The sequence below is a fragment of the Thermobia domestica genome, chromosome 11 (genome assembly GCF_964235325.1).
Source record: "Thermobia domestica chromosome 11, izTheDome1.hap1.1, whole genome shotgun sequence".
Lineage (NCBI taxonomy): Eukaryota > Metazoa > Arthropoda > Insecta > Zygentoma > Lepismatidae > Thermobia > Thermobia domestica.
In genome coordinates, this window is record NC_137464.1 from 76,609,184 (window position 1) to 76,633,845 (window position 24,662).

The window sequence follows — 24,662 nt, forward strand, 5'->3', positions numbered from 1 at the left end:
AGAATGACTTCCGTGACGCCTTCAATGCTTGGGAATCGCGCTGGCAGCGCTGCATCGACGCAGAAGGAGCCTATTTTGAAAGTTTTTAAAGAATTGTAACGATTGGCTCAATAAACTTTTTAAAATCGACTCAGTTCTATTACTTTCCGGACAAACCCTGTACTTGGTTCTGGGCTTAACAAAATACCGTTAATGTATTAACAAAAGATTGTTGAATAACTTTGGTTTTGTTCAATTTTGCCATTTGGGCAAATAAATATCAATATTGGACGATCAATGTTGTAACGAAGTTGATGCATAATGTTGAAAAATAGTTTAAATTTACCAACAATTATTTGTTCCAATCAACTTCAAAATAAGAATGCTTTCTTAGCCTGATTTTTAAAAATCAATTCAAAAAATATATTAAGTTATGGCTATTTTTATTTCTAGATATTTTTAATGTTTTTTTCTCTAGGCCGTGCGCCCCCTGGGAGCTTGCGCCCATAGGCCCGGGCCTACCAGGCCTATTGGGAAATCCGGCAATGAGAATGACTTATTTCAGAAATTAAAAGCAAATCAGGTTTATAGGTCACACCCGCCTCTTCATTCAGATGTGTTTATATACCAACCCGTCCTCAAGGGAACGTTCGGTTGTGTTTATACAACTTCCGTCTCTAAAGAGTTAATAACATTGCAAACACTCAGGTTCTTGAAAATGAAATGAAATTTAATATTTCAGTTTATCCACGTTGTGCCCTTTAGGCTAAGGGAGACGATGATTAAAACAAGTGAATGATTATGGAAAAATTTGGTGGAATCAGAAAGTGGGGGAAACGGAGTGTCGAGAAAACCAACGGACACGATGTTGATCACCACGAACTTATTGACCGGGGATTGAACCAAGAACTCTACACATAGAGGTAAGTGCTCTACCACTGAGATACCGTGTACCCCTCAGTTAGTTTCTTCTACAAGTGCAAATTCTATATTGTGTTTTGCTGTAAGGGTGGTTGGGGTTGATCTACTAATTCCCCTGTTGTGTGAAGAAAGAAAAGAGACGGATCTGAGATGACATAGCAAAAAAATTCAAATAGGCAAATGATTGAGGACCAAAGTTCGTTAGCCAAATAATATTCTTACTATATCCTCTATGTGATGTTCAGAAGTTTAATTTTGATGTACTCGATTTTTAAAACATGCTTCACATTTACATGAAAAATATATATTCCATCCTTTAATATATTTCCTTCGTGGATAAGTGATTAGCATATGCGCCTTTGGCGTGGAAGATCCGGGTTCGATTCCCGGCGTGTGTTTCGGATTCCACGTTAATCAGTAGGTCCCGTCTCGTATAGCCTCGTTGCTGAAAGGGACATTAAATACTTACGTCAAGTTGGCGACCACACTTGTAGCGACCAATCTAATATTAACAAATTTTTTTGTGCTCAATTTGTGCTAATTTATGCTGCAGTTATCAGAATTTGTGCTACAATAGTTACGGAACTAAGTGAAAAACAAAGTTGGTCGCCAATTTGATGTCAAGTTAGCGACCACATTGTCAAAAGTGACTCCTACCATAGAGACATTAACAAATTATTTTGTGCTCAATTTGTGCTGATTTATGATGCCGTTATTACAACTTTCGCTGCAATAATTAAAGAATGAAAAAAAAACAGGTTGGTCACCAAGATGACGTCCAGCTAGGAAGGAAAATACTAAACTTTCAGCGACCACCCCTTGTAAACTTCAAAGAAGAAATTAATGCTTGCGATGGAATTGTCTCTCGATGCTTGTATTTGTGCAGCACAAACCAGAATTTGTGCTCAAACAGTTAACCAGAAATACGGCATTAAAAAAACTAGAAACAAAAATTAAAATTTCAGCGACCACCCTATCTACAATTGAAAGAAGAAACTAATGCTTGCGATGGAATTCTCTCTCGATGCTCGTATTTGTGCAGCACAAAGCAGAATATGTGCTCGCACATTTAACCAAAAATTCGGCATTACCAAAAAGTAAAAAGCTTTATTAAAATTTCAGCGACCACCCTTTCTACACTTGAAAGAAGAAATTAATGCTTGCGATGGAATTCTCTCTCGATGCTTGTATTTGTGCAGCACAAAGCAGAATTTGTGCTCCCATTGTTAACCAGATATACGGCATTATAAAAAGTAGAGGGAAATATCAAAATTTCAGCGACCACCCTTTCTACACTTGAAAGAAGAAATTAATGCTTGCGATGGAAATGTCTCTACATGCTTGTATTTGTGCAGCAGAAAGCAGAATTTGTGCTCGCACAGTTAACCAGAAATAAGGCATTAATAAAAAGTAGAAAAAAAATAAAATTTCAGCGACCACCCTTTCTAGACATGAAAGAAGAAATTAATGTTTGCGATGGAATTGTCTCTTGATGCCTGTACTTGTGCAGCACAAAGCAGAATTTGTGCTCGCACAGCTAACCAGAAATTCGGCAGTACCAAAAAGTAAAAAGACTTATTAAAATTTCAGCGACCACCCTTACTACACTTGAAAGAAGAAATTAATACTTGCGATGGAATTGCCTCTCGATGCTTGTATTTGTGCACCGCAAAGCAGAATTTGTGCTCCCATTGTTATCCAGATATACGGCATTAATAAAAAGCCGAGAAAAATATGAAAAGTTCAGCGACCACCCTATCTACACTTGAAAGAAAAATTTAATGCTTGCGATGGAATTGTTTCTAGATGCCTGTATATCTGCAGCACAAAGGAGAATTTGTGCTCGCACAGTTAACCAGAAATTCGGCATTAATAAAAAGTAGAAAAAAATTAAAATTTTAGCGACCACCCTTTCTACACTTGAAAGAAGAAATTAATGGTTGCGATGGAACTGTCTTTCGATGCTTGTATTTGTGCACCAGAAAGCAGAATTTGTGCTTTCACTGTTAACCAGATATACGGCATTAAAAAAACTAGAAACAAACATTAAAATTTCAGCGTCCACCCTTTCTACACTTGAACGAAAAAATTAATGCTTGCGATGGAATTGTCTCTCTATGCTTGTATTTGTGCAGCACAAAGCAGGATTTGTGCTCAAACAGTTAACCAGAAATACGGCATTAATAAAAACTAGAAACAAATATTAAAATTTCAGCGACCACCCTTTCTACACTTGAACAAAGAAATTATAGCTTGCGATGGAATTGTCTCTCGATGTTTGTATTTGTGCAGCAAAAAGCAAAATTTGTGCTCGCACAGTTAACCAGAAATACGGCATTAATAGAAAGTAGAAAGAAAAAATTAAAATTTCAGCGACCACCCTTTCTATACTTGAAAGAAGAAATTGATGCTTGCGATGGAATTGTCTTTTGATGCTTGTATTTGTGCAGCTTATAGCAGAATTTGTGCTCGCACAGTTAACCAGAAATTCGGCATTACCAAAAAGTAAAAAGACTTATTAAAATTTCAGAGACCACCCTTTCTACACTTGAAAGAAGAAATTAATGCTTGCAATGGAATTGTCTTTTGATGCTTGTATTTGTGCAGCTTATAGCAGAATTTGTGCTCGCACAGTTAACCAGAAATTCGGCATTACCAAAAAGTAAAAAGACTTATTAAAATTTCAGAGACCACCCTTTCTACACTTGAAAGAAGAAATTAATGCTTGCAATGGAATTGTCTTTTGATGCTTGTATTTGTGCAGCTTATAGCAGAATTTGTGCTCGCACAGTTAACCAGAAATACGGCATTAATAGAAAGTAGAAAGAAAAAATTAAAATTTCAGCGACCACCCTTTCTATACTTGAAAGAAGAAATTGGTGCTTGCGATGGAATTGTCTTTTGATGCTTGTATTTGTGCAGCTTATAGCAGAATTTGTGCTCGCACAGTTAACCAGAAATTCGGCATTACCAAAAAGTAAAACCACTTATTAAAATTTCAGAGACCACCCTTTCTACACTTGAAAGAAGAAATTAATGATTGCAATGGAATTAACTCTCGATACTTGTTTTTGTGCAGCACAAAGCAGAATTTGTGCTCGCACAGTTAACCAGAAATACGGCATTAATAAAAAGTAGAAACAAATATTAAAATTTCAGCGACCACTCTTTCTACACTTGAAAGAAGAAATTAATACCTGCAGTGGAATTCTCTCCATGTCTGAAATTTTGCAGCACAATTAAGAATTTCTGCTTCCAGTGTTAACCAGATATACGGCATTAATAAAAAATAGAAAAAAATATTAAAATTTCAGCGACCACCCTTTCTACACTTGAAAGAAGAAAAATAATTCTTGCGATGGAATTGTCTCTCGATGCTTGTATTTGTGCAGCACAAAGCAGAATTTGTGCTCGCACAGTTAACCAGAGTTACGGCATTTATAAAAAGTAGAATCAAATATTTAAATTTCAGCGACCACCCTCTCTATACTTGAAAGAAGAAATTAATGCTTGTGATAGAATTTTCTCTCGATGTTTGTATTTGTGCAGCACAAAGCAGAATTTGTGCTCCCACTCTTAACCAGATATACGGCATTAATAAAAACTAGAAACAAATATTAAAATTTCAGCGACCACCCTTTCTACACTTGAGACAAGAAATTAATGCCTGCGATGGAATTGTATTTGTGCACTACAAGCAGCATTTGTGCTCGCACCGCTAACCAGAAATTCGGCATTACCAAAGGTAAAAAGAATTATTAAAATTTCAGCGAACACGCTTTCTACACTTGAAAGAAGCACTTGAAAGAAGCATAGCAAGCTACAATTACCTCGTTCAAGTGTAGAAAGGGTGGTCGCTGAAATTTCAAAATTTTTCTTTCTATTTTCTATTAATGCCGTATTTCTGGTTAAAAGTGGTAGCACAAATTCTGCTTCTTTCTGCACAAATACAAGCATAGAGAAACAATTTCATCGCAAGCTATAATTTCTTCTTTCAAGTGTAGAAAGGGTGGTCGCTGAAATTTTCATATTTCCCTCTACTTTTTATTATTGCCGTATATCTGTTTAACAATGGGTGCACAAATTCTGCTTTGTGCTGCACAAATACAAGCATCGAAAGACAATTCCATCGCAAGCAATAATTTCTTCGTTGAAGTGTAAAAAGGGTGGTCGCTGAAATTTTAATATTTGTGTCTACTTTTATTAATGTCGTATATCTGGTTAACAGTGGTAGCACAAATTCTCCTTTGTGCTGCACAAATACGAGCATCAAGAGACAATTCTATCGCAAGCATTAATTTCTTCTTTCAATTGTAGAGAGGGTGGTCGCTGAAATTTTAAATTTATCTTTCTACTTTTTATTAATGCAGTATTTCTGGTTAACTATGCGAGCACAAACTCTGCTTTGTACTGTAAAAAAAGCATCGAGAGACTATTCCATCGCGATCAATAATTTCTTCTTTCAAGTGTAGAAAAGGTGGTCGCTTAAATTTTAATATTTGTTTCTAGTTTTTATTAATGCCGTATATCTGGTTAACATTGGGAGCACAAATTCTGATTTGTGCTGCACGAATACAAGGATCGAGAGACAATTCCATCGCAAGCATTAATTTCTTCTTTCAAATGTAGAAAGGGTGGTCGCTGAAATTTTCATATTTAACTCAACTTTTTATTAGTGCCGTATATCTGGTTAACAATAGGAGCACAAATTCTGCTTTGTGCTGCACAAATATAAGCATCGAGAGACAATTACATCGCAAATATTAATTTTTTTATTCCAGTGTAGAAAGGGTGGTCGGTGAAATTTTCGTATTTCCCTCTACTTTTTATTAATTACGTATATCTTGTTAACAATGGGAGCACAAATTCTGCTTTGTGCTGCACAAATACAAGCATCGAGATACTATTCCATCGCAAACATTAATTTCTTCGTTCAGGTGTAGAAAGGGTGGTCGCTGAAATTTTAATATTTGTTTCTAGTTTTTATTAATGCCGCATTGCTGGTTAGCTGTGCGAGCATACATTCTGCTTTGTGCTGTACAAATACAAGCATCGAGAGACAATTCCATCGCAAGCATTAATTTTTTCTTTCAAGTGTAGAAAGGGTGGTCGCTGAAATTTTAACATTTGTTTTTAATTTTTATTAATGCCGTATATCTGGTTAACAATAGGAGCACAAATTCTGCTTTGTGCTGCACAAATACAAGCATCGAGATACTATTCCATCGCAAACATTAATTTCTTCGTTCAAGTGTAGAAAGGGTGGTCGCTGAAATTTTAATATTTGTTTCTAGTTTTTATTAATGCCGCATTGCTGGTTAGCTGTGCGAGCATACATTCTGCTTTGTGCTGTACAAATACAAGCATCGAGAGACAATTCCATCGCAAGCATTAATTTTTTCTTTCAAGTGTAGAAAGGGTGGTCGCTGAAATTTTAATTTTTTCTTTCTACTTTCTATTAATGCCGTATATCTGGTTAACAATAGGAGCACAAATTCTGTTTTGTGCTGCACAAATACAAACATCGAGAGACAATTCCATCGCAAGCATTAATTTCTTCTTTCAAGTCTAGAAAGGGTGGTCGCTGAAATTTTAACATTTGTTTTTAATTTTTATTAATGCCGTATATCTGGGTAACAATGGGAGCATAAATTCTGCTTTGTGCTGCACAAATACAAGCATCGAGAGACAATTCAATCGCAAGCATTAATTTCTTCTTTCAAGTCTAGAAAAGGTGGTCGCTGAAATTTTAATGTCTTTTTACTTTTTGGTATTGCCGAATTTCTGGTTAACTGTGCAGGCACAAATTCTGCTTTGTGCTGCACAAATACAAGCATCGGGAGACAATTCCATCGCAAGCATTAATTTCTTCTTTCAAGTGTAGAAAGAGTGGTCGCTGAAATTGTAATATTTTTTCTAATTTTTATTAGTGCCGTATATCTGGTTAACAGTGCGAGCACAAATTCTGCTTTGTGCTGCACAAATACAAGCATCGAGAGAAAATTCCATCGCAAGCATTAATTTTTTCTTTCAAGTGTAGATAGGGTGGTCGCTGAAATTTTAATTTTTTCTTTCTACTTTCTATTAATGCCGTATATCTGGTTAACAATAGGAGCACAAATTCTGTTTTGTGCTGCACAAATACAAACATCGAGAGACAATTCCATCGCAAGCATTAATTTCTTCTTTCAATTCTAGAAAGGGTGGTCGCTGAAATTTTAACATTTGTTTTTAATTTTTATTAATGCCGTATATCTGGGTAACAATGGGAGCATAAATTCTGCTTTGTGCTGCACAAATACAAGCATCGAGAGACAATTCAATCGCAAGCATTAATTTCTTCTTTCAAGTCTAGAAAAGGTGGTCGCTGAAATTTTAATGTCTTTTTACTTTTTGGTATTGCCGAATTTCTGGTTAACTGTGCAGGCACAAATTCTGCTTTGTGCTGCACAAATACAAGCATCGGGAGACAATTCCATCGCAAGCATTAATTTCTTCTTTCAAGTGTAGAAAGAGTGGTCGCTGAAATTGTAATATTTTTTCTAATTTTTATTAGTGCCGTATATCTGGTTAACAGTGCGAGCACAAATTCTTCTTTGTGCTGCACAAATACAAGCTTCGAGAGAAGATTCCTTCGCAAGCATTAATTTCTTCTTTCAAGTGTTGAAAGTGTGGTCGCTGAAATTTTAATATATCATTCTACTTTTTATTAATGCCGTATTTCTGGTTAACTGTGCGAGCATAAATTCTGCTTTGTGCTGCACAAATACAAGCATTGGGAGAAAATTCCATCGCAAACATTAATTTCTTCTTTCCAGTGTAGAAAGGGTGCTCGCTGAAATTTTAATATTTGTTTCTACTTTTTATTAATGCCGTATTTCTGGTTAACTGTGCGAGCATACATTCTGCTTTGTGCTGTACAAATACAAGCATCGAGAGACAATTCCATCCTAAGCATTAATTTTTTCTTTCAAGTGTAGAAAGGGTGGTCGCTAAAATTTTAATATTTCTTTTTTTTTAATTAATGCCATATATCTGATTAACAATGGAAGCACAAATTCTACTTTGTTCTGCACAAATACAAGCATCGATAGACAATTCCATCGCAAGCATTAATTTCTTCTTTCAATTGTAGAAAGGGTGGTCGCTGAAATTTTAATATTTGTTTTTAATTTTTATTATTGCCGTATATCTGGTTAACAGTGCGAGCACAAATTCTGCTTTGTGCTGCACAAATACAAGCATCGAGAGAAGATTCCATCGCAAGCATTAATTTCTTCTTTCAAGTGTTGAAAGTGTGGTCGCTGAAATTTTAATATATCATTCTACTTTTTATTAATGCCGTATTTCTGGTTAACTGTGCGAGCATAAATTCTGCTTTGTGTTGCACAAATACAAGCATTGGGAGAAAATTCCATCGCAAACATTAATTTCTTCTTTCCAGTGTAGAAAGGGTGCTCGCTGAAATTTTAATATTTGTTTTTAATTTTTATTATTGCCGTATATCTGGTTAACTGTGCGAGCACAAATACAAACATCGAGAGACAATTCCATCGCAAGCATTAATTTCTTCTTTCAAGTGTAGAAAGGGTGGTCGCTGAAATTTTAACATTTGTTTTTAATTTTTATTAATGCCGTATATCTGGGTAACAATGGGAGCACAAATTCTGGTTTGTGCTGCACAAATACAAGCATCGAGAGACAATTCCATCGCAAGCATTAATTTCTTCTTTGAAGTTTACAAGGGGTTGTCGCTGAAAGTTTAGTATTTTCCTTCCTAGCTGGACGTCATCTTGGTGACCAACCTGTTTTTTTTTTTTCATTCTTTAATTATTGCAGCAAAAGTTCTAATAACTGCATCATAAATCAGCACAAATTGAGCACAAAATAATTTATTAATGTCTCTATGGTAGGAGTCACTTTTGACAATGTGGTCGCTAACTTGACATCAAATTGGCGACCAACTTTCTTTTTCACTTAGTTCCGTAACTATTGTAGCACAAATTCTGATAACTGCAGCATAAATTAGCACAAATTGAGCACAAAAAAAATTGTTAATATTAGTGTGGTCGCTACAAGTGTGGTCGCCAACTTGACGTAAGTACATTAAATTCAAAATCAACTCAACTCCATCCTTTAGTAGAAAATTTTCAGCAAATTATGGTTACTACAGTACCAGGATATACATTTCCATTAGTGTTGTTATAAAGGCGAAAACTACATTTTTGAATTCGAGACGAGAAATTTTACAAGTCTTGTTGACAACACTAACTAGTTCAGCCACGTCTTAGATCTCAAACACTGTTACATGATTCATATTATAAAACTATAAATTCATGAAGTGAATTTACGTACAGAATGAAGAGCATTTATCAGCGTTTAGAGATAAGGAAATCATTACACAATATATATCTATATATTTCAATAATAAATATGGTTTAAATGCTGTTGTATCATTCTTCATTTTGTGGACCTCCCGTGAGCATTTGTGCCGATCCCAAACATTTCAGCATTCTTGCCAATTTAATGTCGAGGACAGAACCCAAACAACCCCTGCAAGGCTTCTAACCCGTTCCTACTACTACTACTACTACTACATTAGCTGTGGATCAATATAGTACAAGGACAAACTTACTACTACTACTACTACTACTACATTTGCTGTGGATCTATATAGTACAAGGACAAACTTACTACTACTACTACTACTACTACATTTGCTGTGGATCTATATAGTACAAGGGCAAACTTATTTTAATGAAAGAAGTTTAATGAAAATTTTTAAAAAATAATCGTTAAATCACTTTTTGAATATTATTTTTAATCTTATTTCAACGAAAGAAGTGTTATAAAAATTTTTAAAAATAGTAAAAAAAAAACTTTTCGTGGGCAGGATTTGAACCCACGCCAAAAACAATTTTCATTACCAAGATGTTGCGCTAGCCCACTCGGCTACCAGAGCCAACGACATTTACCGTTTACTTTGTGCTATATGTAGATCATGACTCGTGATATCGTATCTGTATCGGCCAATCAGATCAGAGGATATCTGAAACGTTTCGGATCCGCAAATATGCCTCCCGTGACACGGATGGATTCTGGTAACTTCTAGATGAAATTAATAAAGAATCTTAGCGTAAGTTTTGAAGAATACCAGACAAAATGAGACGACAAATTTTACGAATCGAGACGAGAAAAGCTTTTTGAGAATCGTGACGCAACGGGATTTCTACAAAATTTAAGAGACGACACGAGAAAAATCTTATTTTTCGTCTCATTTCGTACCGTGGCCAATAATCGCCTGAGTACCTTCTTGATCGAATAGCCTAACGCCTGTGCTTTCTCTGTATGTAGTCTGAGTTCAATTTCCGTTGAGGATGCTAGCCTTAAATAATACAACCTCAAGTTGTGATGCAGGTCTCACTTTAAACAGGAGTTTTTGTCCAATGTAGACGAAGTGCTGAGAACTGAGGTTAAATTCGAATTAAAAAACACTTAACAAGCGCCAAAAACAATCACTCTAAAGTACAAGCAATCACGGTCTGATTAGCAACATTCTGTGTCTTCGTTCGTACCTTAAACAATAACGCGCCGTATGAATCAAGTCGCAGAGGGACAGGCGAAACACATGCTCCGGGTGCAGGGAACAGACATATGATGTATTAGGAGGAGGAGCATTCACAAAAATAACAATATTGAATCATACTTTTGAGAAGTAACATACATTAGGTAATTCATTTGTTTTAGCACACGACAAATTTACTGTGTTTTTTATTGTTCTTTGAAATACTACTGCAGATTACATTACACCATTATCGCTCAGGAGTGTACGCAGAATTTCATCAAGGGGGTCTCTTCAAGTATTTAAACTCATATCGTTTCAGGACACGCGTGATTTATATAAATTATATTAATATAGTAAATGCTTATTTATCCGTAATATATTGGTCCCCATTGCTCTGCCTTATTCGTCCATTTCTTGCACAGTGAGGTGTCGGATTGACGAAAGTACCAGATTACTATATATATCTAAATTTTTGTATATACACACACACATTACAACCTATCTTGTACTCGGTACTAGATTTCTATGATTATTTTAAAATTATGTATGTACGTGGGTAGTACAATATGTTTCCCTAAGCTGTAAAATATTTATTTTTTAAGATACGCTTGTAAACTGTACATACATGTAATAGGTGGGTCCTCCCTCACAAATGCACATAATCCCTATTGACATTTAGGAATTTGTCCACCGTTGAACCAATTTGTACAAACCCTTGCAAATATCAATCCTCTGGCTATTGAGAACTCTCCTCACATTCCGCTTTACTTCAACTCTTTCGAAACGTTCACCTTGCAATGCAGACTTTAACACCGGAAAAGGATGGAAGGAACTCGGCACTAAATTGAGGCTGTATGGAGAGTGGAGTAGCCATTCCCACCCTAATGCTTCAATTTTGTGTCTTGCTTTGTGTGCTGAGTGGAGGTGGGCGTTATCGTTAAGAGACCAGTTCGCTTATGTTGAATTGCGTTTACCTGAAGAAGAGTTCAGTATGTTGCGCTAGTACGCTTGGCTACGAGGGCCGACTCAGATTAAGAAGAAGAGTTCAGGTTCGACATAAGTGACCCGATCTGCTATCAACTGGTGATTAAGTAAAGCGGAATGTGAGAAGAGTGCTAAATAGCCAGAGCAATGATTTTTCACAAAAGGTTTGAACAAATTGGTGTAACGGTGAGACAAATGCCTGAATCTCAATGGGGATTATTTGGAGAAGTAAGGGAGGACCCACCTAAACATACATATTTTATATAGTTTATAAATGTCTTTTTTTTAAGCTTGGAGAAACATATATTGAATAACTCACATAATAAAGGGTGTTTTTGTTTTAGAGGCGGAGAACTTTAAACTGGCAACACTGTTTTCTGATCCAACAGCTGATGTAACAGTTCTCGGCTGTTTTGAGGTTAGTTTGGTATGACAGTTCATAATGAATAGACTCACGCCGGAGCAACGTTTACAAATTGTGCAAATTCATTTTGAAATCCAGGTTCAATTCGACAAACTCACCGGGCATTACGTGCATTTTACGGTGCTTATCATCCATCAGAGCGATTAATTCGAGAAACTATGGATCGTTTTCGCAATACGTTTACTCTAAACGATAATACGCATCCCATAAGACGTCGTACAGTGCGGGAATAACAAGCGATTGATGGTGTAACCATTGGTCCATATGTCCTCAAAAATGATGCTGGTCAGAACATTACAGCCAACGGTGAGCGATACAGAGACATAATTACTAACGTTTTCGTGCCTGAATTGAAAGACATTAATGTTGCAAACACGTGGTTTCCGCAGGACAGCCCCACATGCCACACAGCGCGCCACAATTAATTTACTGAAAGAAACACTTGTCGAACGATTAATTTCACGAAATGGACTTGTTAAGTGGCCACCTTGTTCGTGCGATTTGACAGAATTAGATTATTTTCCCTGGAGATATGTAAAGTCGCATATCTACTCCGAGAAACCAGAAACAATTGAGCACTTGGAAGCCTACATTCGACGCGTTATTGCCGAAATACAGCCTGACTTACTGCGAAGAGTATGTGGAAATTGGACTTCCAGATTACACCATGTGCGCGCCAGCCGCAGTAGCCACATGCGAAAATCATATTCAAACATTAATGCCATAAAAATGATTGTCAAATAAAGCCAATTTCATGGGCATTAAAAACATTTTTCTGTGTTTTATTTCAACATAAAGTTCTCCGCCTTGGATCTTTCCTTTTGGATGTCATTATTGAATTCACCAATTCGCGATCACAATAATCACTATTGGTTTAAAACTTCAAATTGAACTTCAAAATTTGACTTTGTTGGCACAACACTGTCTTAGTGATGATAATGAAGAAGAAAAAAGAAAGTTGTTTTGACAGCCGGATTAATGATAGTATACTGTACATGTTTTTTTTATTGATTAGTATGATAAAATATAAATTGTTGCTGCTGAATTGAATTTCGTTCTTTCTTCGTTTTATTCTTTGAGTTTCGACGTTGAAAATTTGTATATTTTTGTGTTATTTTTCTTTATTTTAAAATTAGGTAACTAAGTTTTAATAGTGAAGTTTTATCAACAGAAAACAATTCATTTCTTACTCCAAAAACATCGACTATGCCGATATTAGTGAATGCAAATTGCTTTCTTTTCTTTCTTTCCAGCAGACGACGCAAGGATCTATTTTAACAGGCGTACAATTCAGGAGTTCGGATGAGATCAATAACGCTGACAGAAGCTTTCTCACAAGATTCAAACCGGCAAAGCATGGAGTTGCGTCTACGTATGAGAAGCGTTAGAAGCTGCACAGTTGAACTGCATTGTTTTGTTTACCCTAATGTTTAAATACCTAGATATATTAGCCTGTATTTAATCATTATTAACAATGGTCCTAATATTAGGCTTCCAATCGGGGTGCGATGGCTCAGTGTTAGAGTGTTTACCTCTGATGCGTGGGTTCCATCCCAGCTCGCGTCAAGTGAACTTTGTGATGAACAAATATCATGAGCATAGATTTTCTAGGGGTTGTTCCGTTTCCACCTACTTTCTCCATTCACCATTTCATTCATTTCTCATTATCATTGTCTCTTTTAGCCTACCCGGCATACCTGTGGGACGTAAAACTGATAGATTTCTTTCCTTTTATTTTTATTAGACTTCTAAATTATGCTATGCAAGGGTGGGAACTCTTATAGCACGGCTACTTGTCTGTCGACGAGTATCAGACAAAAAAACGGTTGACCCTCTAACAGCGAAAAATGTTTATACTTGTCAACGGAAAGCTTTCAGGGTCCTATAGGTATGTATGAATCCAGCATCCCAAAAATAGGTTCCAACTATCTTAAGTCTCTATTTGAACTCAAAGTAGTCTAAAGCAACCATTTCCAGCTCCAACATTGATCATAGTCAGTAAACACCGTAACAGATAGCAAGAAATACTTTTTCCAAATGCATTTAGCGTCCCAAGAATACGTTCCATTTTCCTCTTATTCCTTTACTGAAACCAAAGTCTGTAAAAAAATCTACCACCACTTTTGGTTGCAATATTGATCTCCATTCAGCAGAAACAGTATGGCGAATAACTGTTAAAGGCGGATTTTCATGCAAGCATCCGCTGCGTTTTTTTGATTATGATGTGGCTCAATAGCCAATTGAGAAGACGGTTCTACGTGTAACACAACTTTCGATTGGCTACACGTAGAAATCGCAAGCAACGAACGTAATGGACGCTTGCATGAAAATCCACCCTTACGAAAATGGTGTACAAAAAGCACTCTGGAATTAAATGATGCGTGTAACCTCTTTAGATAACATGTATCTTCTGTAGTTATACTCGATTTCCTTCAGATCCATCGATATTCACATTCGAAACATATACGGGTAAGGGAGGGACTTTTGTTCACTTTGTATAAGATTAAATTCAAGTCATTTACATTATTATTATTATTATTATTATTATTATTTTGAATGATCTAAAATTTCTCATTGTTCTAGCTTACCTAGTTCTGCGTAAGTCTACATATAGTCATAAGTAAATCTTTTTCGTAGAGCATTCCGATACAATACATTCCGATATCATCTACGATCAAATTCCATGATTTATGTTCAGTAAGAAACATTTTAAACTACGTATATATCTATGATGATATTTTAAGTTTTACACTAGTCTCACAATATTTTCAATAATTTTATTTTTAAAATTTTCTAAATATGCAAAATTAGACAGGCATTAAATATGACTAGGGTAAGCTGAAAATTGTCTTTCTCTTGCTTTCGCAATTATCAGCATTGCTTCTCATACGACTTAAACAATACTTTCTTTTTAAAGAAGGAAATCTAATGGAAGAGGTAGTACTGATAAAATGAAATTCAATCTTAGTAAAACGTGACAATTTTATTTTCTTTACTAATGTTACAGATAAGGCAAATACTGTACAACTGCATCCAACAAAATCATGGAATAGGCTATGTAAAATTGCTTCAAACCTGGAATGCATTAAACAATATAAAGAAGGGCCAATATTAATTGACTCGCTGCAGTTTAAAGTTTCAAAAATCAAAAGGGAAATTCTGGATGGTCAGGTACTCTGAAATGAAACGAAAACATATAATAAAATACTTTGGCTCAAAAATACACATTTGAAACTATTGAAAGTTTTAAAACAAGTTATAATTTACAAGTTTTGAAATGTTATAATTTACACATTCAATCTTCTAAAGTTGCAATACATTTTAATTTCACATATTTTCTTCTCTTTTCGATACAAACTGCACTAACCACCAATTGAAATATTTGAAATCACTTATCTTTGTTGTTTCCTTCCTTCAGAGGCATAGTTTTATATTTATTTCCCTCTCTCTCTCTCTTATATATATTTATATATGAAGGAGGGTCCTATCTCAAAATCTCACTTTTTCAGACATAAGGAAAGACAACAATTACGTCGACAGGAAAGTAGTTGAACATGTAGGGGAAGATGGGGCAAGATGATACAGTTTTTTTTTTATCCCGTGGTAAAAGTACTATTCAGCGCAAGTCACTGCTTTTTATACCGACAAAGAATGGTATTTCTAGTAAAAACTAACACTGTGATATTGATGTTTCCTCAGTGGTTGCCAAGGAACATTTGTTTTTAATGACTAGGTTAAAAATATCAACTTATCGGGCAAGATGATGATAATACTGGGGCAAGTTGATACAATATTAATGTTTTTCTTAGATATAAATAATATATAATTTTGTAATCTAAAAGCATAAATAAACCTATATCGATTATTTTAAATTTATATTAGTGATAGACACAAATGTTACACAGAGATCTCAACGATACAGATTAAAAAAAAAAAAAAAAACGGTCAATACTGCATTTGTAATTTGAAAATATAAACCTGAAAAGGACTAGTCTACTCATAGTTTATATTCAGATATTCCTCTGATCTTATAACTTTAAAATAAAACTGTTATTACATATTCTTTGTTCGCTAATAATAATTTTAATAAAAACGAATGAACTAATTCTGAAGTAATATAAAATGTAGATGATAACACTAAAACTAATATAAAAAATAAATGGGAGGTGAAACTTGAGGTGTGCCGAATTCCTATCACTAATCACTCACCACTTACAGATATCACTCATTACTACAGATGAAAGGACTAACGCCTTTATAATTTGTACAGTTCTCATGAAACCACTGTTTGCAATCACAACATTCAATCAAATCTGTGGACGGCGGATCGACATATTTTTCTGAACATATTGAGCAGTAATATTCACGTTTGTGTGCTGGTGACTTCTCGATACGTTTTCCCATAATGCATTTTCCCTTCTTATCCTTAGACGCAAGTTCTTTATCATTTTTACTAACTATTAAATGAATCGCGTACAGGGTTACAAGCCGTCAAGGAGAAAAACATAGGTTTCCGAACTTAAGATGCTCTCCTGAATAATTTACAAAGTGTGACTTAACGTATTTCTTCCTTGTACCCTTCATATAAATAATGATGGGGTAAGATAATACATGTAACATTTTGCCCCACGTCTTTCCATATTAACTTGCTCCGAAGTACACTTAAAATATTTTTCGTTATTTAAAATACTGCTTGCAGCTGTGGCGCCATAAGGTCTATATGTCTTTGTTCACAACATTCATCAGTTCTCGTCGTAATGCTTAGAATTTTCGTACACACACACACACACACACACACACACACACATTTATGAAATACCTTAGTACTTACTAACTGGAATTTACAGTCATACTGCTATTTTTCTTTTACATTAGTTAAACACACCTATTTTTAAAGCAAATTTGCCTGCATTTATGCAATACTTCCGTCTTGATATCATCATCTTTCTCAACGATTGCTTAAAGCTTAGAAATGTAGCCACTAGAGGGAAAATACCATCTTGCCCCCTTTTCCTATAATAACTCGTCACCTATTCCAGATAATAATTATGTGGAATTATTGATTAATTATTGCATATTTAACTTTTTCCTCCTCTGTGAAATTATATTTCCTTCTTTATGTCTGAAAAAGTGAGATTTTGAGTTACGAACCTTCGCCAAATTGCTGACGATATATATATATATTTAGCCTCCGGCTTGGCTGGACAATATATTTATACTACCAAACCATTTGGTTGTTAGGTAAACAACGTTTATTTATTTTCTCCCTCGCCATACATTTTCTTACCTAATTACTTATTAATTTCATTTTTCTTTCAAAATTTAGACCAAAGTTATAATCCTACCTTTTCCTGCATATTCCTATCTTTAGACAATTCAAAATTGGACTTCTCTTATTTATTATACAGAGTTAACAAAAACTGAGCGTACATATGAAACAATGGACTTTTCATTCAGAAAGAGAGAGACAATGTCACTGACGAAGGACAAACGCATATAATAGTTAATCCTTTGAGCAGAGGGTGGCAGTTGCAGGAAAGCCGCGGATATTACAATAAGTAACATACAGACACGTCGACGATAGACATATGACACCGTAAACAAGAGGAACATAGAATTCAAGAAGATCGGAGTGTAGAGATTAGCCAAATAGCGGTAGACCACACACGGAAGCAGGTAATACAACGTCCTCAATGGTCTTGATAATGATTTGTAAGAGTCCACAGAAGGATCAGCCGATTATAAGTCAAGATACTATCTTTGCATTGTGGAGCTTCAGCATATAGCACACACACACAAGTTGCAACCCCTGAGTCGCCTCAAAAATGATCTGGATCATCGGCGCAAATCTGTCTTCGGCATTGGGGGAAGCGGGTAAGACCGTTCCCATATTTTTTATTATATATATATATAAAGCGATGTTCAAAAAATTTATGAAGTTTAAAAACAATGCTGTGGGGGATCAGAGGAGCAGAGTTGTCTTCAACATTGGGAGGCGGGTAGATTTGAGGCTTATTTTGAGGAGGAGAAATGAGATTCATATTACAGTAAATGAATCTGATCTCTGAGGTGAACCTGTTGTATATTACACAGCAAGGGACATCCATTTCATTTCACTTTTCTTTGTGGCAGTCGGACACAAATCATCACATTTCTCCCCAAAAAAACCCATTTCAAATCTGATTATTAGGGAAACAGTTCCCCAGTTCCAAGATTGGGGGACATGTCCCTCTCATCCCCTTGGGACTTGCGCCAGTGATTTGGATAGACGAATGGGATTTTGTGAATGAATACAGAAGCAGCTAGGTGACTACCAGATTCATCTTTAATGATTACTACCGTGATTACTAGTGACATTCTCACCGATGAGATGAACTCGTATTTTCACTTATTAAAAGATGAGAAGTTTTAGTGTTGCAAATCTCTACTGGATCGAGTTTTTCAAACCGCATCGTAGTGTGAAAAACTAACGTACCGTTATGGTAATTGGAATATCAAAGTCGTTGTTAACGACAGTGCTTTAACCGCAGAAACATATCTTTTCATGTTCTTAGCTGAATACTGATTTTCCCTGAAGTTCCCCACAACGATGGTGCATCTCATTTCATATTTCAAAGCATAAAGTTTTGCCTCTATAGAAACAAAGAGGCACAAAGATCAGCAAGAATGTAGTGTTAGAGATTATGTTTTAATATTTCTGTGAGAAATTTTTCATGTATGATAATCATGATAATCATGCAAAATACACAACACTAATTTTGTTCGTCTCAGAGATGGCCAACTCTTCAATTCAACCCATTCTCTTTATACTGGAATCGTTTACGGTCAAGGTTTTACGTTGTTTCTACAAATAGTCTTTCATAATAACCTTATTATTTATGCAGGAATTTCTTTCATAGTAACCTTATTATTTATGTAGAAATTTACTCTTTACTAAACGATTACATTTTTCAAGTTTGGTGCGGCATACCCGGGTTCGATTCTCGTTGGATTATTCCACCTCTCATATGCTTTCTATAATGTCGGTACTGAGAGGGGATAATCTTCAAACGAACTTAACATAATAAGTAAATAGACATTTACAGAGTAACATGATTGCGTGGAAATACCGAGCAAATGCGAACGGCCGGTGAGTACAACGTAGATGGTAATGTGAACAAATAGTAACAACAAATGGTGTCACGGCGTGCAGACGCGGCTGTAAGGAACTGGGGGACTTTACGAATTCAGCACACTATCAGTGCTGTATAACGAGTATCGCCAACAATTGTTAACAGAATGATGCAGTTCAAATAGGACGGAAATAAAATATTGTGTCAAGCACAACCAACGCCACTCCTGAAATGTACGTTCCCTTCCCAATTTTATCAATGACATTGCAGTCGAGGTTCACAAATCAGCACGAACCGTCCAGCGATGCCGTGGAAATATCGCCAAAAAGAAGCCTGCTTACAAACTACAAATGGCACGGAGGCACAATTAGGCCCTCGCCATATTGCATTTTCCAATGAAAGCCTTTTTGCACTTTCTCGAACATCAATCTATAGTTGGTGTTGAAGGGATCGATAGACCACGATTTACTACAATGTTATCATCCTGCTCTGCGATATGGAGTTGTAAGTGCCAATGATGCAAGATGTAATTTGGAAAGTGGTCGTAGTAATTTTTTCAGTGGGTATATCAATGATGTCCGTAAAATCCATTTTCAGAGTAATGTCATTTTTAGTACACCTTTCTTCCATTATAAATTCTTTTGAATGGAAAAAACCTCTCTACTGTGCAATTATGACAAGCAACGTCAAATATATTTTCACTGTTACTTCTGAAGGAGAAGTTCTTTCTAACTCACGAAGATAAATTATTTTTTGTAGTTTCACATAGACTTGGAAATTTAAACAATCATCTACTAAGCTCAGTTAATCAACGTCTTGTTGATGGGACTATGCGTCTTTTTGTTTGAATTTCTATGTTCTGTAGTTCTTTCTCGTGGCTGTTCTTAAATATCTCAATCTTCTTGTTAAGGGTGGCATATCAATTTCTTCGTCTCTTGACTTGTATTACATAAGAATGTCGATAATAGCTTAAATTACCCTAGTTTTCGTCCCATTGCCGATTCAACTCCTGTCTTTTCATCAGCAATCGCTGTTCGTCTGTTTCTATCATAGTCGTCAATTTTAAACTCACAAATTTTCTTGTTTGAGCGTTCGTATTTTTCAAAAGTATATCTCTTCTTCTAGAAATGACTAAGATCTGCTGGCTTTAAAATTTGGTTTAACACGCATGCTTGAACCATCTCATGGCGCGCTCTGTCACATGCGCTCCTAAGTGTGTGCCCAGTCTGCTAATTTGGAAACACTGTCATGATTATTAACGTTCTTTGAAATAGACGAATTATTGTGGTACTCCACACAACTAATGGATGATGGAACATATACCATAGTAGTAAGCTGGGCATACGCTATAATGGGTCAAATAATCCTCGAATCTAAGTACTGTATAAAATGTTTGCCAACTCCTACCACTAAAATTGGACGAAAGGCCTCACGGACAGCAAGCAAACAACATTTATTTGGGGCACTTTGTAACGGGTTGAATCATCTTTCATAAAAATTCATCGATGACTTACTGAATACCATGCCACGTAGGAAAGAAACTTGCAAAGGGGACTCCACTAAATATTAATTCCTGCATCAGAAGTGGTTCCTTCTGTGCACTGGTACGTAGTAATACAGTATATTGGTCGGTCACAGACTTGTTTTTCGGGTGTCTATTTACTTATGTACAGGTAAGATATATTAAGCGCTCTTTTAAGAAAAAGTAGAAGCACTTGAAATACAGTTGCTTACCCTTTGAAGAAATGAAAATCTACAACTCGTGCTGAAGGTCCTTGATCTAAATCATTCAACGTGGAAACATCTTCAGAGCTCAACTCAAAATCATATAACTGAAAGAAAAAGAATGTCAATTTATTTACCGATAGGTTATGTCTACGATTATAATTACGGTGGACCATAACTCTCAGACGATGTTTATGTATTTTCAATTCTTATAACTACGTTAACTTGGTCTTTCACAATTGGCAATGGTGTTTGGCAACAATTGAAATAACAGTGGTACCAGTAACAAAACACAGCTGAAAAATAATTTTAAGGAAGATAACAGAAACAAGAAATCATTTGATTGAACACTTGGTTGCGAGTGAGAGTTAAAAAAAAAAATATCTTTGAGTTCAACATCCCACGATTATGCTCTTTAGGTTAAAGGAGACAATGATTAAAACAAGTGAATGATGGAAGATTTGGTGGAATCAGAAAGTGTTAGGAAACGGGTCAAGTCTACAAAAGACAATGAACTGGGCAGATAATGCAGAAACTTATGACGTAGTTCCAGAGACATACGAAAGGAGAGTTTCGGGCTTTAAATCCCTTATTGGGCAAGATATTATAGACAAATAAATATTGTCCTGAAAGAACATGAGATTAAATGCTTGAACCCCATTGAAATTCTGCGTAGCCCACTGCACAGTTCTAACAGATTTGGAAAATCACTTCCAAGAAAAAGAACACTGTTAGCTTGGGGAAAACGAGTATTTCCTTCTGCCAACGTCGTAAAACGAACGAATGGGTCAACAAGTCACCAGGTTTAACACACATCCTGTACTTGGTGAGCCTCTTGCAAGATTACCTCGTAACTCGACCAAACCACGGCGAGTACTATATTCAACATTAGATGAGACTATTCCGACAGTCCTTTAACACTTAACTTACGTTAGTATTAGGAAGATATACAGAAACTAGCAGATCACGTGCTTAATTACTGGAAACATATCCATCCTTTCTTTGAGAATGTGTTCTTTTCAGTGCTGCGGCACGATTTACCGTTTGGGCTGAAGGTATTAGAACATAATCCATCATGTATTATGTTGTGAGTAGGTATTGTTGCAAATTATGCAATTAGATCAATTTTTAAAGAGCCTGTTGCGGAGCAACCTATCAGGAAAACGCTTCAATATTAGTTGGAATTCCCAAATTGTAAAAAAAAAAAAAAAAAAAAAAAAAAGTTATTAATTAAATGCTGTTGTAACAGGATGATGCACCAGTTCATTTCACGTTTCTTACTCGTGAATTTCTTAACTTCCCAGGAAGGTGGTTTAGTTCCGGATCTCCGATATTAGTTGGTCTCCACTAATTTCCTGTCTTACTACATCAGAAAATATCCTGTGGGAGTGCTCAAAGAAAAAGTGGCTGCAAACCGCTATCAAAGAAACGATAAGTCGAGAAAAACTTTGGCCAGTGGCGTATAAAATTTGTTAAGGAGGTTTAAGCTACCAAGTTTATATCATTTTAGGATTCATGTATACATCATTGGGTAGGAATGCCCTACTTTTTCGTTGTTGTGCATTTTCCGCCCCTCCAAATAAGGTAAAGCCGTTGAATTTAAGTTTAATTTGAAGAACGATGAATCGTTTGTAATATATCAAAATACAATTTTATTTTAATAATTTTAAGAACATACACAAAACCATTTATAAAAACTTTTAAGAGGGGAGACTTTGGCATACATGTTGGAGGAAGATGTCCCAGGTTTCCAATATTTCTTAAAGTGCTCGTAAGCATCGTAAAGATAAGCAATTACGCTGATGTATCACTAATACTACTAACTTTGAATTGTACTTACTATCTATCTAGTTACAAGAATATCTTGAACGTAATGACAAATGTTTTCGAAATGTGTTTTCTAAAGCAGTAGAAAAAAAGAATAGTGGATATTTCACATCGTTACCACTTGGTCATTCTCTTTTCAAACTGGGATTTTTTGCGATCACAATTAATGCACTGGCAGCCATAGATTGTGCATGTTTCGTGTAACCACCTCTCACACACCATATACATAACAGAAACACATTATTATTTTCTTGTGTGGAGTAGTCGTTGCACTTAATACAGCGATCGCTACAACAATCTTTGTTCCTGTTGCTACGCACATTATTATTTTGCTACCTCTACTTGTTACACCACATTATTTTCATTCACACCTTGTTCATCTTTAGTAATGAAAATTGATTTCGTCACCTACTGTATGTTTGCCATAGTTCATGTATGTCCTGCGATATTGAGAATTTTCCAGTAAATATGACTTTTAGCATTAGCTGTTTTTGATTTTGATTTTTCAATTACTGGAGGTGAAACTAATTGAACAAGTAACTTGGTCGGTGTTTCCTTTATAGAGGGCGCAATACCATCTTTATACCCAGTACACCTTAGAGGAAACAATGAAACTGAACGAGGTATAAAGCTGCTGTCATTCTTCTACATTTTGCAAAGTTCATTTAATACGTTGCTTTCCTAACATTCTGCAGATAAACCTGAAACTTGGCTAGTGTATGTCTATGATAAACTAAAGAGTGAATTGACACTAGAGTCAGATATTGCAAACGCAAGATCTGGAATTGTATCCTTATTCCAATGAAAATTCCTGAAGGCCAAAATCCTATATGTTGCATTTGATACGGCACTATCCTTTCCCCATGCTTTGCCAAAGGGAGTCTCAAACTAAGAACGAGTTTTATTTCTAAGAAAGTTTAAAAATGTATCATCATTTGGCACATAAACCTCGACAGGTTTAACAATTTCATACATAGCACATTCTTGTTAAATCAATTAAATATACCCTATTTAATGATCACTAAAGGCATTCAGATTTCTTAAATTCAGATTTTTAAATCAAATTTTGGCATTGTGAGTCTTGAGAGCAAATTTGCTCTAATGTTCCCTTCTCTGGTTTCTTGTCCACACACTTTTGCTGCAAACTCCGTAACAAGTTTGACACATCTTTCAACTTCCTGAGTATGGCATGGAAAATTTAAGAAGTCAAACTCATGAGCAGATTTGCCATGCATAAGGGATATGATAGTTTCTGCTGTCAAGCTTTCCAGCACTGGAGTGGGTGAAAGCTTACATTTTCTCCAATCTATCAGCTCACTGTAGTTCATGGCATCAAAATTTATTGAAGTTGCCATAAAAGTTCTAACAGAGCAATTCAGACAGGGCAGTGTGTTCCAGATGTGGCCATAAGAGATCCTAGATCTCTCAGTTACTTCCGATGGCTGACATGTGCAAACTGGGTCTTACGGTTGCACGTTTCTCAAACAAATCCTACAAACTAAATCAAAGTGCTTGTAAACTTCATTATAAAGACATATGTTCCTACCTGGTTCAACATAAAGAGATATCAGTCAGTGAAATATGGGTCTAAACATATTTTGAAGGTAGTTCAAACAATTAGACATTTGCCAAACAACATTAAAAGAATTATCGATCCTGTGATTTAGAGAGACGCGTTCTTCTGTCATCCAAAGAACATGTTGTTAGCTATGACAGTGTATGAGAGACAACACATACGAGAGTTGGGTTACAGGAGAGTGCTAAGAGGCAAGAAATCAAAATCCGAAGTTGAAATTTGTTAGAACGTTTGTTGCAACTTCAATAAATTTTGATGCCACGGACTACAATGGCTGATAGATTGGAGAAAATGTAAGCAGTTGCTTCCTCCAGTGCTGGAAAGCTTGAGAACAGAAACTATCCTATCTTATCACTTATGTATGGCAAATCTGCTCATGAGCTTGACTTAAATTTTCCATGCCATACTCAGGAAGTTGAAAGATGTGTCAAACTTGTTACTGAGTTTGCAGGAAAAGTGTGTGAACAAGAAACCAGAAAAGGATACATTAGAGCAAATTTTCTCTAAACTCACAATGCCAAAATTTGATTAAAAAGTCTGAATTTAAGA

At 35.7% G+C, this 24,662-nt stretch overlaps 1 protein-coding gene and 1 long non-coding RNA gene across 2 annotated transcripts in view; one reads left to right on the forward strand and one right to left on the reverse strand.

Annotated features, from left to right (window-relative positions):
• LOC145664193 (uncharacterized) overlaps window positions 1-15,655 on the forward strand; it is a 119,643-nt gene extending 103,988 nt beyond the window's left edge. The window contains exon 3 of the long non-coding RNA XR_014127330.1: window positions 13,127-15,655. This is a non-coding gene — a long non-coding RNA (uncharacterized LOC145664193). The remainder of the gene's footprint in view (window positions 1-13,126) is intronic.
• The window catches only part of LOC145664192 (1,5-anhydro-D-fructose reductase-like), an 81,127-nt gene continuing 71,302 nt past the window's right edge, over window positions 14,838-24,662 (reverse strand). The window contains exons 6-7 of the mRNA XM_081730629.1: window positions 20,720-20,817; window positions 14,838-15,049 (exon numbers count right to left, since the gene is read on the reverse strand). Of these exons, the coding sequence (XP_081586755.1) occupies window positions 15,019-15,049; window positions 20,720-20,817 (129 nt within the window). The 3' untranslated portion in view covers window positions 14,838-15,018. The remainder of the gene's footprint in view (window positions 15,050-20,719; window positions 20,818-24,662) is intronic.